General features: G+C 42.3%; 1 protein-coding gene across 3 annotated transcripts in view; it reads left to right on the top strand.

Moving 5' to 3' along the window:
• col5a1 (procollagen, type V, alpha 1) overlaps positions 1-17,772 on the top strand; it is a 97,357-nt gene that overhangs the window by 39,784 nt on the left and 39,801 nt on the right. For all 3 annotated transcript variants that reach the window (XM_032570741.1, XM_032570742.1, XM_032570740.1), the window contains exons 5-20: positions 3,351-3,482; positions 7,604-7,711; positions 7,810-8,196; positions 10,437-11,045; positions 11,139-11,195; positions 13,867-13,908; positions 14,346-14,408; positions 14,501-14,575; positions 16,072-16,164; positions 16,361-16,417; positions 16,556-16,609; positions 16,729-16,782; positions 16,941-16,994; positions 17,115-17,168; positions 17,257-17,310; positions 17,630-17,674. In XM_032570741.1, coding sequence (XP_032426632.1) covers positions 3,351-3,482; positions 7,604-7,711; positions 7,810-8,196; positions 10,437-11,045; positions 11,139-11,195; positions 13,867-13,908; positions 14,346-14,408; positions 14,501-14,575; positions 16,072-16,164; positions 16,361-16,417; positions 16,556-16,609; positions 16,729-16,782; positions 16,941-16,994; positions 17,115-17,168; positions 17,257-17,310; positions 17,630-17,674 — 1,938 coding nt within the window. The remainder of the gene's footprint in view (positions 1-3,350; positions 3,483-7,603; positions 7,712-7,809; positions 8,197-10,436; positions 11,046-11,138; positions 11,196-13,866; positions 13,909-14,345; positions 14,409-14,500; positions 14,576-16,071; positions 16,165-16,360; positions 16,418-16,555; positions 16,610-16,728; positions 16,783-16,940; positions 16,995-17,114; positions 17,169-17,256; positions 17,311-17,629; positions 17,675-17,772) is intronic.

Genomic DNA, 17,772 nt, shown 5'->3' with positions numbered 1-17,772 from the left:
TCAGCAGAGTCCCTAATTCCCTGTTGTAATGCCAAAATACTCTTATATTTGTACTCTTTTCTCCTGTTAATATGCATTTTGGGAGTAGTCATATGTTTACCAGACCTTAGTAATACTCCTTTAACAGCACTTTCTTTCTACTGTAAACTCCCTCTCCTTGTGTCTATGTACATGCCACACGTCATTAGCCGCTCTCTCCCATGGTGCTTTCAGAACGTTCGTATTAAATCTTTGCGATATGATGAATCATCTCATCTAGCCAAATTTAGGTTCCCACCATTCGGGAGAATCTTACCCTGACATCCCTCTGGCAGTTCTGGGAGACGCGAAAGAAAAAAAGAAAAAGAAAGGAATCAGAACAAAGAAAAAAGAAGAAGAAAACCACAAGAATGGAATTTGAAGGAAGAAGCAGCGCATCAGACTGCAGGGCTTATTCCTTATTGAACGTGACCTCGTTTTCTTCTTCTTTTTTTTGTAAACAGTGAACAGCCATCAGCTTCTTCAGCACATCTGCGGCGTTGCAGCTTTAGCAGGATAATAGAGACAGATTGTGGAAGCGATGCAGAGCCGAGCCTGAATGGGAGATTTGCTAAAACTGGGCAAACTGGGTTTTAGCTGCAAACCGGATGGGAGAGTCCAGCTGTGTGGGCGATGTCTTACAGCAGGGCGGATTTAAGAACACGGCAAAATCCAGCTCATTTTTTAGCAAATTAGGAGATCTGCAAGCAAAGCAAGGCTGTTAATATTCACAAGGCTGCAGCTTAGCAAGACACAGATGGTTTTCTGCAGGAACAAATCATGCCGTTGAAGTATAAATTATTTAACAAGAGCTCCTTGGCACCGGGCCTAAAAGAGGCTGTTCATTGACTTTAGTTTGGCGAAAACTGCAACATTTGTTGCTTAGAAAGTTAGGTTGAAGAGTACGGCAGGGATTACAGAACAAACAGTGAGAAACGACATCTTTGCAGACTTTTTCAGCAGCCCACTGTCACCACAGCCTGCGAGTTAGCAGTAAACAACATGTAGCTCGCAAAATGAAACAATGAAAATATGAGCAAATCTATTTGTCTTTCAGTTAATGTTCTAATATGACACTCGTTCTGATATGACAGAACGAGTGCAAACAAAAACAATAAGTAAAACGGGGAGCAAAAATGTAGGTAAACCTGGGATTCCAAATACCCAAGTCAAAAAATATCCTCTTCGTTCTGCAGACCTACAGTAATGCATAGTCCAGTATTTTTGATGTAAAATATTTTACATCAAAAGTAAAGTATTTACTTTACTTTTGATGGATGTTAGCGAAGAACGACGCCATTCATTAAGAAAGATCAATGTTCAAACTGCTCAGGTGCTAACTGACCGCCACATGTCTCCAGTGAATGCCGTTACGTCCACCAGGCTCGTTTGGTGGGGTAACATTAAAGGAGACCACACAAGGATTTTCTGATTAAATGAAAATTGAATTTATTAAGTTATACTAAAGAAATAAAACTCGAAAAGGAATACCTGAAATGAGAAACCAAAATAGGTTAAGGCAAAACCCATAACTAACCAGAAATAAGCAAATGCAAAACAAACCTAACAAAAAAACAACAACCAGAAGATACAAACCAAACCAAATGGAGTTCTGAGGAGGGAGAGGGAAAAGCCTTCCTCTCTGCTGCATGCACTGCAGCTTTAAAGCAGCAGAACACTAATCAGAACACAACCCCTGCAGAAGGCCTGTCTCCAGAACCCTACAAGGAAAAAGGGCAGAGATCCACTGCAGCCGTAACAATGCCGACACATTTCGCTTTACGACGGGAGGTTCTGTGATGTATTGATCGTAGGTAGTGACAAACAAAATGCTTTTTGTCACCATCAACAAGCGTCCTGCAAATTCTCACTGCTAACTCCCACCTGCAGATGGCAGTATTTCTTACTTTTCCGCTGCCTCAGCCTTACTTGATGTCAAGTTATAGTCCTTGATCGACATGGCGGGTAACAAAAAGTCACTTTGACCGTCACACATCAGTGTAAATAAAACAATCGCAAAATCCTGGAGGGACAGGTACATGTATTTCTGGTTGTTTGTGTAAATTTGACCCAGTTTGGATGAATGAAAAAAAAAAAAAATCCTAAATAAGTCCAAATTTCTGCGCTAGATTCTTTACCGTCGAGTTCATCAAAAACCTTTTGACGTTTATGCCGTTGACGTTGCGGCTTCTTCTGCCCAGCCTGGACTCCTCTGCCCGCATAAACTCAGGGGAAAGCATGAAATCGCTTCTTGTGGGGGCCTGGTGAGGTTTTGTCAAAGGATCCGAGGCACTCTCTTAAGTGTGACATGTTTTAGTGAAACGCTGGCAGTGGTGCTCCCGAGTGAATTATCACTGGTTACATCGCAAATACATGCGATTTTTGTTCGCCAGAGAAGAAATCTGTGCACAGTAAATTTCTAGCTTCGAGGACATGGCGAGGGATTCCAAACTCTTGCCTGTGTCTTAATCAAAAACAGCCAGCATCTGTTTTGGTTCATGACTCTTCTGTCCTGTAAGAAAAGAAGAAGAAAAATCCTTGTTTCGGCCATGTTGACTCTACATTTGATTGATGTGGAATGACATCACTGGGTTTGGAAGTGTGATCAGGACATGTTTGGATGGTTGCAGAACAGTGTTTTAGTGCCATGCTCATTCTTGTGAGAAACATGTGGCTAACACACCCAGCTCCCCATGTAGCCTAGGGATCCTTCCGAGCCTCTGTTTTTCTCTCTTGTTCCCTCTCCCTTGCTCTGTTTTTTTTCTATCAATCTTGCCTGCTCTGTCACTGTCTGACTTTTTTCTTTTTTTTTTCAAAATTCCCCTGCCTTCTGCCGCCCTGGATCAGCTGTTTGAGTCTCCAGATTTCCTGTTGTGCACATGCGAAAGCCGTACCGGCCGTCTTCACGATGGGCTCGGAGGCAGAATCCCTCACGTCTCACGCAGATCAGGGCAGAGCTCACATAGTTAGACTCTGTAAAGACGCCCTCCGTGTGTAGCAGCCGTCGCTCTACATTGTCTTGTAGCTCCGCACTGCTTGTTTTAAAGCTTTTCCTGCCACGACCCGATGCACAACTTGGAGCCGGCGCCACGTTCCTCAGGGTTTAGTCACCCTCTGCTTGACCTAGTTTCAGTTCTGTATGTTCTGGAGCAGCACTGTGTCACATGTTCATATACAGATGATTTCATCCCACTCTGCTCTCCCTAAAAAGAAAAGAGAGAAAAAACAAAAATAACTGATGTTTCTGTATCACGTTTGTTAGTTAAAGCACATGTGTGACCCTGAGCCGTTTCCAGTGGACCTCCTGACTTTCTGTTTCTTGTGGTTTCCAGGGAGACATCCAGCAGCTAATGATTGTAGCAGACCACCGGGCTGCCTATGACTACTGTGAGCACTACAGCCCCGATTGTGAAGTGCCAGTGCCCGACCGGCCGCAGAACCAGGACCCCAACACGGAGGACGATGTGAGTTCGGTCACCGGCCGCCCTCTTCATCTATTCACTGTTTATTGTGTGTGTGTTTTTTTTTTCCCTAAACCTGTAATTGTCTCTAATCCTCTGCTTAAAATGATGATTGGTTCTTGCAAAAGAGCCCCTTGGCCCGTGCTCGAGAACTTTAACACTGCCAGAGGAAAATGCTGAGGGAGAGGAACAGCGTTATAAGACAGCACAGTTAGTCAATAAAGCTCAGAAATGATGATGTGCTGCTTGCTTTCCTGAATTGCAGGCTGAGTGGCATTACACCGTGTGCATGCTAATTGCAGAATAGCCAAAGAAATGTTCCAGCGAGAACTCGAGACTTTGGCTCCTGATCCTCGAAGCTGCACCAAATTTAATCAGAGCACAGACAGCAGCAGGAAACTTGGCAAAACTTCATAAAGTGAGAAAGACCCTGTCCACACTAATGGGAGAATATTCAGTTCTACTTGTTTGTCCAGCAACAGTTTACAACAAAGCAGTTTACAAGACAAACAGATGCAATTTATATCCACCTATAAATATATATATATATATAATCAAACCAAGCAGATTCACAAAAGTAAGACAGTACAGTCATAGCAATCATTGTATTAAGATAGTACTGTCAAATTTATTCCCTGGACATACGGGAATGTATTTTTCTAAAATGAGTTGTCGGTTTCCAAAACATGTTTTCAGAAATATTTTCCGTTCACACGGAAACACAGAAAACAGCCCAAAACGTTATTTTTTTACTCCCCCAAACCTATAAGTAACATGGAGTATAGGACTTGTGCATAAAGCTTCCACACACAGTTAGTCAGAAACAAAACAAGAAAATGTGAATGATGCTAGGAGAGTCTTTTGTATAACTTTTTGCAGCTGAAGTAAAATCAAGAACATCTAAGCTGTGTGCGTTGTTGCTACGTACGAAGCATTTGGGGTTATAGGTCAGGTTAGAGGTACTAATACGTAGGTGTTTTCCCAAAAGATTGCTTTAAGTCTGTAATCAGTTTCCAAAACAAAATGCTTAGGGTCCCCTGAAACACTGTTTCTGTGTGAACTCAGGGCACAAATAGATAAGTACTTTCTGGTTTTAGAAAAAAAAAAGAAACCTCTCCCCTGTGGACGTGACTTACAGTTCTGGTTAGATAATGGCTACCTACTACTGATTCCATTCCTTGGAAAAAAAAAATGAAACCACTGCAAAACATTTTTTTAAATGAATATATGTGTGTTAAGATAAACATAAACCACTGAGCATATTACTCACAAATTCCTAATAAAAATGTTGCCATTTCATGTATTTTTGTGCAGGAAATGAAAAATAGTTTTTAAAAAATTGTGTTTTTCAGACCATAAATAATAAAACATGTTTTAACATAAGGACAGAATAGAAATCATTATGTGTGCACTGTGGCTTAACCACAGTTTGCCATGGAATGCTCTCCAGTCATGTGTGTTGGCTTCAAGTGATTACCTGACCAGCCCATCATTAAATAGAAGGATGTGTAACGTCTTGAGTGGAAAGGCTGTTATATGTGTGGGCATGTTCATTTTAGAAATAAAAAAAATAGTGGCCACTTTACTTTTTTCCATGTCTGTTGAGTCAATTCAACTCAAATCAGCCAAATTATTAAGACAGATTCAAGTTCAGTTGCATATTATTCCAATTAGACCATGGTTATAATGTGGTGCGGTCTCATTTGGTTTATAGAGCCATATGATAAATAGCCTGATCAACTGCACCAAGTCGCTTATTTTTCAGCATGTGAAAAGCGTTTCATAATGAGAGCAAGACTTTCTCAAAACTATTGAATATGATGTGCTTTCCGTGCTAGAAAACACACAATAACAAAGCTGTTTCCATCAAACTTCAAATCTAAGCTAAAGTAGTTTTATATCTGAGCGCAAAAATGTAAACTAATTCAAAGAAACAGCAGCTACAACTGTTTTGGCTTCATTTGTGTCATTTTTAGCCTGGCACTGCTTTAGCCACGCTCAGGATCTATTTTCGAGTTTGGATGTTGTTCTTGTCAGATTGTCACTTCCATACTAAAAATGACAATACTTTTCACAGGAGTACCAAAAAGTAGGGATGTTTTTTTTCCCATCAACAAAGGAAAAAGTGTTTATTTAAAAAAAAAAAACATCCTGCGTAGTGAAGCTGCGAGATAAATCATTTTCAGTTTATAGCAGGAATGTTTAGTCTGCATGTGGAGAAATACTTTTTCCATTGATGATGCCGTTATATATATTTGAATGGATGGAAAAAAAATCCATCTTATTTCTCGACAGCCACACTGATGTTAGGCAAATTAATGACAGTCCTTCTTTCATATGATTTACAGTTCCTTCATCTTGTCCAAATGGGTGGAAAACCCAGGATTTCTCTGCCTTTTGGACATACATTAACTTCTTTCATTTCCTCAGAATAACTGGAAGCACATGTGACAGAAAAACAGGAATGTATGCTGAGTTAGTAAAGAAAAGGGACCTTGAAAGGCAGGTCTGTCGGGGCATGCTTTCTCTTTTTTTTTTTTTAGCTGATGCTGTGGATTTTTATCACTGTGCAGTGTGACATTTTTATGCTTTATAAAAGAGGCCATGAGATTCTTGTGTTGACTCAGCATATGTTCAATTTAATTTAGTTTATTCCATAAAGTGCTAAGTCCCAACAAATGTCACATCCCTGCACTTTATAGAAGTGTTATAGATCCGTCAAGCCAAAGCGCAACGGGTCCAATTCATATCAAGTTGAAAAAAATCCAAGTTGATCTAAATTCAGTTCTCAGTCAAATTTATTCAATCCAGCCACACAGTTAGACTTGAATCCAACTTTCCGTAGCATTATTGTCTCTAGGTTTTTGTGACTTTTAAATATTTTTAAAACTTAAGTGTGAAATTGAGTTGGAGCCTTCTTTCAGTCAGCTGACTGGGAGGGCAAAGCAGCAAAAGTGGGAGGTAAACATTGTTCAAGGAGTGATTGACAGCGCTAAAACCCTCCTCTTGGCTCTGATTGGTTGTTTCTGACTGAATGGTGTATTTCATTTGGTGCTGGGAACCCTGGGAGAAGGCAGAGGAGCTCAAGTCTTATACTATCATGGCATAATGATAATTTTAACAAATATTTAAAATGTCTAAAACACTTCAGTTTTAAACAGTGTGGATAGTTTTTACAACCTTCATGTACCTTTAAATGTATTATTGACAACAGGCTCAGGCCTTATAATAATCCTGCCACTTATATGTATCTATTATCTCATTCATCCTGCTGTGAAAATGACTTGCCTGCTGATTTCAATATAAAATTGGAAATCGGGCAACTCCGAAGGAACATTTTGAAGATTTTGTTTGTTAAGCCAACATTTGATCCCACCAGTATGCATTCTAAGTGCAGCTCTGTGAACATACAGCTGCTTCATACACTTCTTGGAGGTAGTTCCCATTGATTTTTACATCTGACTGTAAATAATGTTGGACATCTCAGAACCCCAACAGCCAATTAATGTTCTTCTTCTTCTTCCATTTATTCTCCTAAAGCTATAATTGTCTCCTGTGCTCTGTTCAAATCATGATTGGTTCCTGTACTGTGGGCCCTGGGCCCATGTTAGAGCACTGCGGTCTGCCAGGGGAAAACGCTGAGTGAGCACAGGGTTATCAGGCTGTGCGGTTCGTCGATAAAGTTCAGAAATGATGCGGCACCTGCCTCAGCCTGCTCTCCCTGCACTACAGGCTGAGAGGCATCGCACTGAGTGCATGCTAAACAAAGGAGTCAAAGAAGTGTCAAAACACAAATCGGAAGTTCTGCTCTTGACCTGTTACATACCCTCAGGGTGTGCAAAATGTAATCATTTTCCACCTCTCCGCAAACAAATGACAGACTGATTAGGCGAACCGAAGACGTAATTAGTCACTGAGCAAGTTGCAAGTTTCGACAGAGTGATGCAGCAGGACGTGTCTGCGAGTGGAAAGCATTTCTGCTGGGTTCTGATCGATGGTCAGCCAGCCAGAGGCAACGGAGTTGTAGATCATGTTTGAAAATCAGATTGTTAATCATTGATTGTTATCCTCTCCCTCACAATCATTCTTTCACTCAACACCGGTGGAATGTATTTCTCGTTCAGGTCGCAGAGGAGGACAACTACTACTACGAATATCCCTATTATGATGACCTTGAAGGCAAGCCATTTGCTTCAACTTCCGAAACAGAGACGACCAATAAAGAAGTCAAGGTAATCCACTTAGGAATTTCATTGGACTGCATCTAGAAACTTGTATTCATGCCTCAGATGGTAACCCTTAGCTACCATGTAACAACACTGAATTGCAGGGGACGGAAGGAGGCAGTGTGGTGTCCACAGTGGAGAAAGTTGTCAGGGGCGGTTCGGGCTCCACGTCCGTTTCCACCAGCTCGACTTCCTCCAGCTCATCATCCAGCAGCTCGTCCGCCGGCGCAGGAGGGGAAGACGCCTACGGGGACGTGAACAACGCATACGACTACGACGGCTACGGCGACACCAACTACTACTACGGCGAGTCCACCGCCACGCCCGACGGCGACACCTCTCGGCGCGTCACCGTCACCAGCGTTGGCACCGGGGGCGAGTTGGACCTCGGAGCAGTGGGACGGATCGATCTGGAAGGTGGGGCCGGAGTGGATAGGAAGGTGATCACCAGTGGAGGTGGAACTACAATAACAGTCACCCGCAACGTGTCAGTAAGTGGACCGCAAAACAAAATCAAATTGGATGTTTTTAAAAATTATCTTTGTCATGTGTATACATTGTGCCTTGGTGACATATTCATACTGCTTGATGTTGTTTTTGCATTTTTTCCAGTTAAAATCACAGAACTCAATGCATTTTCCTAGAATTTTAGGTGACAGACCAACACAAAATACTTGTTAATTGGAAGTGGTTAAGCTATAGCATATTAATAGAGTAAAACTAATGTGTTTTAATTGTGATACAGAAATTATGCAGTAATATTTGCTCTGATAATTGAGAGCTCTCTTGGGTATTGTCAGATTGTAGTTTTTACCTTAATGACTGGAAAGTCAGTTAAAAGTCAGCTAGTGGCTAATAGGGTGTACCTTTGTCTAAACCTAGCTTTAATGTGAAGGCCTCCCATGTTTATTAAAGAATATTAGTGAACAAGCATCACCATGAAAACCAAGGACCACAGTAAATAGGTTGAGGGATAAAGCTGAAAAGAACTTTGAGGCAGAATAAGAATACAAATCAGTGTTCTTACTGTTGAATTCACCATCTGAAATGAAAAAGAATATGGAGGCCAAAACAGCATTAATCAAGGAATCAGCTGAGAACAACAGGCAACAATTTCATTCTATAGAGCTTTGGAACCAACGTCACTGCGTATGACGTTTACGTCTCGCGCAATCGCTCGGCGCCATCTTTAAAGGCCACAAACCGAAACAAACTTTATTCCGGCGTTTTCATTGTGTTACCGACCACAGTGAAGTTGTTTTCAAGTTGGATACTGGATATTCGCGCTCCGCGGAGCAAGGGGCGTTTAGCTCAAGGTTGATCCGATTTATGAACGCTAATTCCGGCCAGCTAACCCTAACCCTATTGCTCACATAAAATGTTTATTTAAAAATATAATCTTTCATTACATGTATGTTTATTACCTGAAATATTTTAAATATCAAATTTTGACTTAAAATGTGATTCATTTCATCACCTGTTTACATGCAACTTGAAGTGCTTGAATCAAACGTTTCATGAATGTTTTACCACATTAAATTATGAAATGAGAGAAAACAGCCACTTCCAACTGAACACATATTTCAACACAAATGGTTCATGTTCCTCTTCAGAGTGTGCAGCCTTGCTGAGCTCCTCTCCTGGGGTTTCCTCCTCAGCCTCTCCAACTTGCTCCTCTTTTATAGCTTCCGCTGCTGTGTTTTATTTACCTCTTAAGGGGTAAATAATGAAAACACAGTCTCTGTAACTTCCTCCCCCTCTTGTTGATCCACCATGGTCTTGCTGTATCGCCTCTTTAATTGACGCACATGTCGGTCCGATGTTGTGGCGTTTACGTCGCAGTGACCCAGATTCAGCATTGGAACCCAGTTCTTCATTGAGCTAATCCATTTCATACGTCGGTTCGCCTTGCAGAGGACAAATCAGAACACACATCAGTATGAATACTGTAAATTGGACAACACTAGTAAAATAGTTTACTTCACAATAATGGAATAACCTCGATGTCCACTGACAAAACTCTGACCATGCTACATAAAAAATATAAGCCCGACCTAGACAAGGTTGACCCACTTAAATGAACTCAACATAAACTAAACATGAGTACACCCGGACAAAATCATAGCAAAAATTTATGACACAACACCAACAAAGCGAATTTAGACAGTCACCAGAATGGACATGTCTGGAGAAAACTTGTAGATATCTTGGGATGTTGGAGAACATAATATCAGGACGTCTCACCGCTGATACCCAGGCCATTCGTCTCCTTTTCGTTAGCTCCGATAGCTTAGCCCCCTCGCATTGTTTACAGGCAGGAAAACAGTGAAACGAAAGTCCTTTTCCATCTTTTTACCGTTTCGGTCGTGTGATTGGACATTACATCCAATAACGCAGCAAATTTGTACCATTGCTAAATAATTTTAAGTAACTTGGATTCAAAATATCTGTGAGAGAGTCGTTTTTGTCGGCTATGTTTATGGTCCCTGAAGATGGCGCTCATATCCCTACGTCTAGAGCAGTGATGTCACGTTCCAAAGCTCTAAAGGCTTGCAAAACGATTAATGACCTTTCATTGCAGTAATTGCATTCTAATTGGATATTACACTAATGTTTTCCATGAAATCTCCGTTTGAGGTTACATAGTGATAAAATTAAGAGGTATGCAAATACCTTTGCATGGCGCTGTCTTTTCTTACCAATCCCGATGACTCCAACTGTGTTTTAACAGGCCGGAACATCCTACAACGACTACGGCAATGGCTACGACTACGGCGTCGACAGCTACTACACAGAGGGAGATGTTGGAGGCAGCAGCAGCTCAGTTGTCATCAGTGGTGGAGGAGGAAGCAGCAGCAGTAGCACAATTCTGGGTGGAGGCGGCGATGGCAGCAGCAGCAGTACAGTTGTAGTCAGTGGTGGTGGTGGTGGAGGCAGCAGCAGTACAGTTGTAGTCGGTGGTGGTGGAGGTGGAGGCAGCAGCAGTACAGTTGTAGTCAGTGGTGGAGGCAGCAGCAGCAGCAGCAGCTCTACAATCACCATTGGGAGCGGGTCAGCTGGAGGAGGTTCCGTGTCTGTTGGCGGCGGTTCCGTATCCGTGGGAGGATCTTCGACCTCCAGTGGAGGCTCGGCGTCTGCTGGCGCCGGAGGCGAAGCCGGAGCCGGAGCCGGCGGGACCGCTGGGACTGACCTGACCATCGACGGAGTCGATGACTACACGGATCTTGACAAGTTCAAGGAGGAGGACGTCGTCGACTACGGAGATTTAGACAACTACGACGTCTATGGAGACTACACTGACAAAGTGCTGCCTGCTGAGACTGACGAGTACTTCGGCCAGGTGAAGAACAATCCAAAGATATGACTCCGCAGCTATGATTTCAGATGATAAGGAGGATGTCTCGATAAAGCTTCCGTATGTGTGCGTGTGCAGGTTGACGGAGCTCGTGGTGAGAAAGGACAGAAGGGAGAACCTGCTGTTATTGAGCCCGTGAGTATCTGTGTTTTAGCAACAAACTAGAGCAGCAGATGTAACGTGCATGTGCACACAGTTGGAAGACGCACTCACATATGTGTGATCCACATGTAAACAAGATCCGCTCGCTTCGGAAAGCAAATGTTCAAGCCAAACGTATTTACCTTGGACAACTAAATCCTCCTTGCCGAATCCTCGTAGCAAGGCCTCACTCGTAGGATCTCAGCATAAACATTTGGAGAAGGGCTAGACAGGGATAGTCAATAATCTCTAAACACAGGGTGAGTGGAGTGGAAACCAAGAGGAATGAAGGGATGGGGGAAAAATGGAACGTAAGAGAGAACTACTAAACGTGATCCTCTGGGGTCACTCTGACGCTAAATCGGACTCTGACACACAAGTATCTGTAACGATGACTCATTTTGTAAGTTTGAAAATGTATACATAGACAGAATTAATATGTCTAATGGACCTACAGCCGTTTTGCTTTAAACAAATGCCACAGAGCTGCGCTTAGTAAACATATGACCAAGCGCAAGTGTTTATAAGTGGAAGTAAAAAAAGTGTGGGAGCTCTTTTATTTGGAGTACCGCTTCAGGACCTGTGAAGCGCAACGAAAAATGGAAAGCGATGTATGGTTTCCTAAGATTTTTGCAAACAAATGTGCAACCACCCTGAAGACGCCATCTACAGAGCGAATGACGGCGGCTTGGCTGCAGGGTGCTGTGGAAATGCTTAGAATTGATGGGGAAGTGAATGGAGCTAAATACAGGACAAGCCAAGAGATTCCTAAGCCTTCCTCTCAGGAGGAACAAGCCTCGCTCAAATGTTTGACACAAACATTTGAAGAAGAGCCATGCAGGAATTGCCAATATTCCCTAAACACACAAATCTCAAGGTTTGAGTATTGTTCATAGAAATGCTACAAGAACACAGTCAGTGTGCTTTTTCTGTTTTACTTATGCAGTCCTTAGCACAAGGTAATGATTACGTACAAGTGTAACATAAAAGGATATCAATTCATTCAAACTACATGACTATTTACACATATATATCATAAAATATTACATATTGAAGGAGAATTTAGCTTGTGTTTTTCCCCATCAGATTCACATATTAAAGGATCGCCTATACTGACTAATTTTAAACAAGCGGTTGAAATGGCTTTACTCTGCTGTCATAATATTCTTCATTTCTTTGTGTCTGATGCAAATGAGTCTTCCTCACTGCTGGCCAAAATTATATATTCCTCTCATTTTTCAGTATGTTTAAGGACTGGCTCCAATATTTGTTGAACTTACACTAAGTGAACGCTGTCCCGCAGCTATGGGTAGGCTTTAGTGAGTTTCTTAGCACACGTTTATTTGATGTGTTGACGGACACATGGAGAATAGGGATGTAGCGGTCAATTCAGCCCTTCACTAAACAGGAAGCTCATTTTTCAACCATGTTGCAGTTTGGTGCCTCCGTGCTTTCGCTTCGTACCATTTGAAAAAAACATTTTGTACCCATGTAGCAAATTTGTTACTGTTTTGTTTCCTTAGGTAGTTGAGTATTTTCATTTTGTACCTTTGTAGTTTTGCGCCACACTTTTTGCGGCAAAAACTAGTGTTTCCTACCGACCATGAGTCAATTTTCCCCTTCCTTGGAGGTGTATTTTTCCCATTGTCTTCATAATTAATGAAAATACTTAAATACAGACAGAAATAAATGTCTGCGCAATGGTTGAAATACATGGGTACAAAATATTAGTAGGAAGGGACAATTTAGACCCCCAGAGTTACAAAATGGGGGTCTAAATTGGCAAAGGGCCATTATGATCCCTTAATCAGACCCAAAAAATCTAAATAACCTCTCACTGACTTTTTGTTTTATATAACCACATTTCCTTGATGCACTTTCAATCATTTCCAAAGACCAAAACAGTTAGTTAAACAACCAAAACAATGTAGATAAAAGGTGAAGAGGTGGAAACACCCACACCCTTAGCAGTGCCCTGTTATTGTCATTGGCCCACTAATCCTAAAGTTAATCCTAAAGCTTGACATCAGATGATGTTTAATAGCGCCTTCTGGTGATGTGCTAAGAGATGAAATGAGGAAAAATGTCAGAAGATTTTAATTTTCACAACGGTGCTTCTGTAGTCCACCACTTTTTCACATCGAAACGTGGACAGCGCGTCACAAAACGTTAATTACTAAATTGCTTTCAGTTTACGGTGAGAAGGTTCACTCTACATCTGGAGGAATATCTCTCCATATGTCGATGATACCGTTCCATTTGTTTTCAAGCTGAGACACAGGAATCTGAGGACCGATTCAAATCTGTGGTCATTTCCCACTGAAACAAATGAATTCCTCCCTGACACTCAACACCTTACGTTAGCTTGCGTTTATAGAGGAAAACATCTGGACGCCTTTGCTTTCGATTGCATTAATTCACCCGTTTATTTCGCACCTACTTAATTGGAAGCACATTTGGTGGATGGACAGGAACCAAACGTTGATAGGCAGGTTTGCCGGAGGACGTTTTTGTTAATGCCGAACTGCTACTACTAAAACAGTCCATGCTCGTGGCTGCACAGTGGGATGTTGTTGTGCACAGACATATGCTTCATAAATGAGGTCATTAGATTGTTCTATTGACCTGTGCAGTATCTAATAATATCTCTGCTTGCATGTTTCAGGGTATGCTAATGGAGGGTCCGCCTGGGCCTGAGGGGCCAACAGTAAGTCAGTTTTTTTTTTGTCAAATTCTGCATTTTCTTCCTCATTATGTTCTGGTTTCACAGAGTCTTTTTCTTCTATCGATACTGAAGGTTTATGTCACTTGTTGATTGTAGGAAAAATGAAAATGAAAGCTAAGATTGGTCAGTAAGACTAGCATTCGAATGGAAAAGTGTTTTTTTTCTCAAAGGACTTGCACTCTGGCAAATGTTTTAAGAACATTTGGAAAAGCCAGGTGCTGCTGACAGTCAGCAGATTGGTGTCCTCCACAGACCAGCGAGCCTCACTGACATGATGAGCTGCAGTTTAAGCAAATAAAGTCGACCAGACAAAAGGATCAACAGAGTGTCCCACCTCCTGTGTGTGGCCACTTTGGGATCTCGTGGCATAGGATGTGAATATGGAAATCAGTTGACACTTCTTTTTCTGTTCACAATAGGGTCTCCCTGGACCCCCAGGATCTTCTGGCCCACCAGGCAGTCCTGGAGATCCTGGAGAGAGGGTGAGACAAAAAAAAATCACTTGAGATACTTTCTAGAACAACAAAAACTCAGCCTGTTTTGGGAGCTCATCATAAACACTATTCTCTTTAAGGGTCCTCTGGGTCGCCCTGGCCTTCCTGGTGCTGATGGTCTGCCAGGACCCCCTGGAACTGTCCTGATGCTACCCGTAAGTAAACTGTGGTTGTGTGTTTTTTTTTATTATTTTTTATTATTATTTCAAGGGTTGAAACATTTCCTATGGTTTTTCTATCACTCTCTGGTCACATTTACAGCAGTTTTACTAATAACTCTGACACATGTTTCACAATGTGTTGTTGGAGGAAGGGGATTTCCAATGAATCCAATCGCAAATATGTTAATAGGGATGTGAGGCTTTAGCAGCCTCTTGTGGTGTTAGAGTGGAAGGACCTCCTTGAACTCCTGACAGCACAGATCTACATATTAACCCCAAATTTTTGACTCAAAACCTAATCTACCAGGATTCTCTCCAGGACGTCATATGGTTTTTGATGGGACAGAAAGCAATATCGCTGACTGACGCTTTTGCAGCCGTTGATCTGACTGCAAGAGTTACGCAACCTTTCCAAATGGCCTCTCTGTTGTCTACCTTCAAGCCTCTCGTTTTCTTGTACTTGGAAGATGCTATCCAGCCTGATTACTTGTACAGATGTGAAGTCTTGCGGCTTCGTTGATTCGCGGATCTCTTCTGGCGGAGCCGTGTGGCAAACTCAGTCTGGACAGTGACTCAAGCAGTTCTGGCGTATCCTGGCTGGCAAACACTGACGTTTTGAAATCCAGTCCCACAGGCCTAATGAGAAACATGCATCTTTGTTTTGCCGTTCTTTCGAGCTGCAAGGACTCTTTTCGGTTCCTTTATTTGACGCTGAGGCACAAGGGAAAATGGTTAAAAACCGGAATTTTCAGTCTACATTCTTGGTCATGCTAATCAATTCTTGGATCGAGCTGAGTTTTCATGAATTGTTGATGGTCTCCATTAGTCACCAAAGAAATCAATACAGGACAAATCTTATAAATAATCAAACCAGGAGAGAGTTTCACTGTAAGTAAAGACGTCAATACAAGCAGCTGTGCAGGAAATTTGACAGATTTCCAGATGTGGGGAGTTACGCTGACGTTCTGTGCTGTGAGCTGCAGCAGGTTTTACTCAAACCTTCAGCTCTGAGTCTATTGTTTGTATTATTCCTTCCTGGTTACCAGGATTCTGGAACAACCTTTTACTGCTTTATTTTTGTACATCCGTAAGCCGACAATCAGCCTCCTCAGGACTGTATGTGGGTCCGATCCAAAGCGTCTCATCCAAAAGAAAAGAAAACAACATCACGAGTTGAGCCGCACATCCAGCTTTTAATTTTCACTCCTGCTGTAATGCTGGCGTATGACCACCAGATGGCAGTAGAATTTGACCCTTCTTGGCCAAACGTGGCGACGGCTGAGACGCTCTGTTCAGCATTTGTTTATGTTTGTTCTTTAATGTGAAGAACAGTGGAATAAACTAATGCTGAACTCGCTCTTTTTTTTTTTCAAAGTAGTGGATTTTTTTCATTCTTTTGTGAGCTGTTTTTTTTTATTTTTTTATTTTAAAAGAATTTTGTGGTTTGCTCTATTCTGCAGTAAAATATGTACGAAACATTTTTTCCACAGTTCAGATTAAGCGCTGGAGGGGACTCTGGGCAGAAGGGACCAGCTGTTTCAGCACAGGAGGCCCAGATGCAAGCCATCATGCAGCAGGCCAGGGTAACAGCAACAGCTAAACATAATCACGAGTGATAGAGACACTTGTCCGTTTGTATTTATGACACACTGCATGCATTTGCTCTATAAGCGAGTGCGTACTTGTATGTATATACACGTCTATATACGGTCAAATGTGCAGCCTAAAGCCTACACTCTTATGTTGATCTGTTTTGTTTTATTTTCCGTCTTTGTCCAGCTGGCGATGCGCGGCCCGACAGGTCCAATGGGTTTGACTGGCCGACCTGGCCCTCTGGTGTGTACTTTACATCCACCAATCAGGAAACACCAAGAAAATCTATTGAAATGTTGCCTGTGCCTTTGAATTGATCAATCTTGACTGAGACCTTACAAAATAGCTGATGTTTTTCCCCTTTATTTTATCCTTTTTTAGGGTCCACCCGGTGTACCAGGACTGAAGGGAGAGTCTGGAGAGGCGGGACCTCAGGTACTAAATGTCACACTTTATCCTCAATCATCAGATTATGTTCCCTTCTTTTTGTAAGGAAAAGAAAAAAAAGAACAAAAGCAAACCTGTATCTGTGATTGACAAATGTTTTGTTTCAGGGGCCGCGTGGACCCTTGGGATCAGCCGGACCCACTGGAAAGCCTGGCAGACGGGTACATGTTTGAGCAAACTTTCCACAAACTCCAACAAGTTCATTTATATGCCTGCGTTCACATCTCTGAATTAAAAGTGGCTTATATTCCACGCTGCAGCTGTTCAACGATCCTCTGCTCCATCGTCAACGCAGCTAAATGCCAGTTGTTTATTGCAGGGTCGTTCTGGAGCAGATGGCGCCAGAGGAATGCCAGGACAGACTGGGCCGAAGGTAGTTTTAATCCACAATCGGCAAACATCGATTTAAGCAAATCGCACTTCACAAAAAGCAGATTAAAAACAAGAACTTTGGCGTTCGTACAAGATTTCCAATTTTCTGCGTGTTTTACAGGGAGACAGAGGCTTTGACGGCTTAGCTGGACTTCCTGGCGAAAAGGGACACAGAGTAAGAGATTTTATGGGTTCATGAAAGTAATTTCAGCTTTGTTCAGACGTGAGGGGAGGGCAAAATGTAATAATGTCTGTTTTTATAGGGAGAATCAGGCCCCTCAGGACCTCCCGGTGCTCCTGGCGAAGATGGAGAGAGGGTATCTTGGAGGATATGATTTCACAGCTTCTATCTCATTTTACTGTGCCAAGGAGTCGTAGAGCTGTTGCGATTGCATCCTCTTTCTGCATGCTGTGATCAATCCATAAGTACTTTCTGCAAACACCTCTGATTTCGACATCTCTCCCTGCTCTCACTTTCTGCACCTCTTCTACCTCATTACTGACGGTTTACATCACCTGATCTCACCCGATTTCCAATATCTCCCAGTCTCAACGACTCTCATAGCCTCACCTTGTTCTCCATTATCGTTCCCATGTCTGCGCCGCAGCCTGACACTGACTTTATCTCTTTCGCAGGGGGATGACGGAGAGATCGGACCCAGGGGACTTCCGGGTGAACCAGTGAGTAATTGCGTGTTTTTTGTTTTTTTTTTCCCCCTCCTTTCATTTGTGCTCCTAGATGTTGTGCAATGTGTAGGCGGAGGTGGGGTTGGGTGTGC

This window comes from Xiphophorus hellerii, chromosome 8 (genome assembly GCF_003331165.1).
Source record: "Xiphophorus hellerii strain 12219 chromosome 8, Xiphophorus_hellerii-4.1, whole genome shotgun sequence".
Taxonomy (NCBI): Eukaryota; Metazoa; Chordata; class Actinopteri; order Cyprinodontiformes; family Poeciliidae; genus Xiphophorus; species Xiphophorus hellerii.
This window is presented reverse-complemented; position numbering and strand designations above follow the sequence as displayed.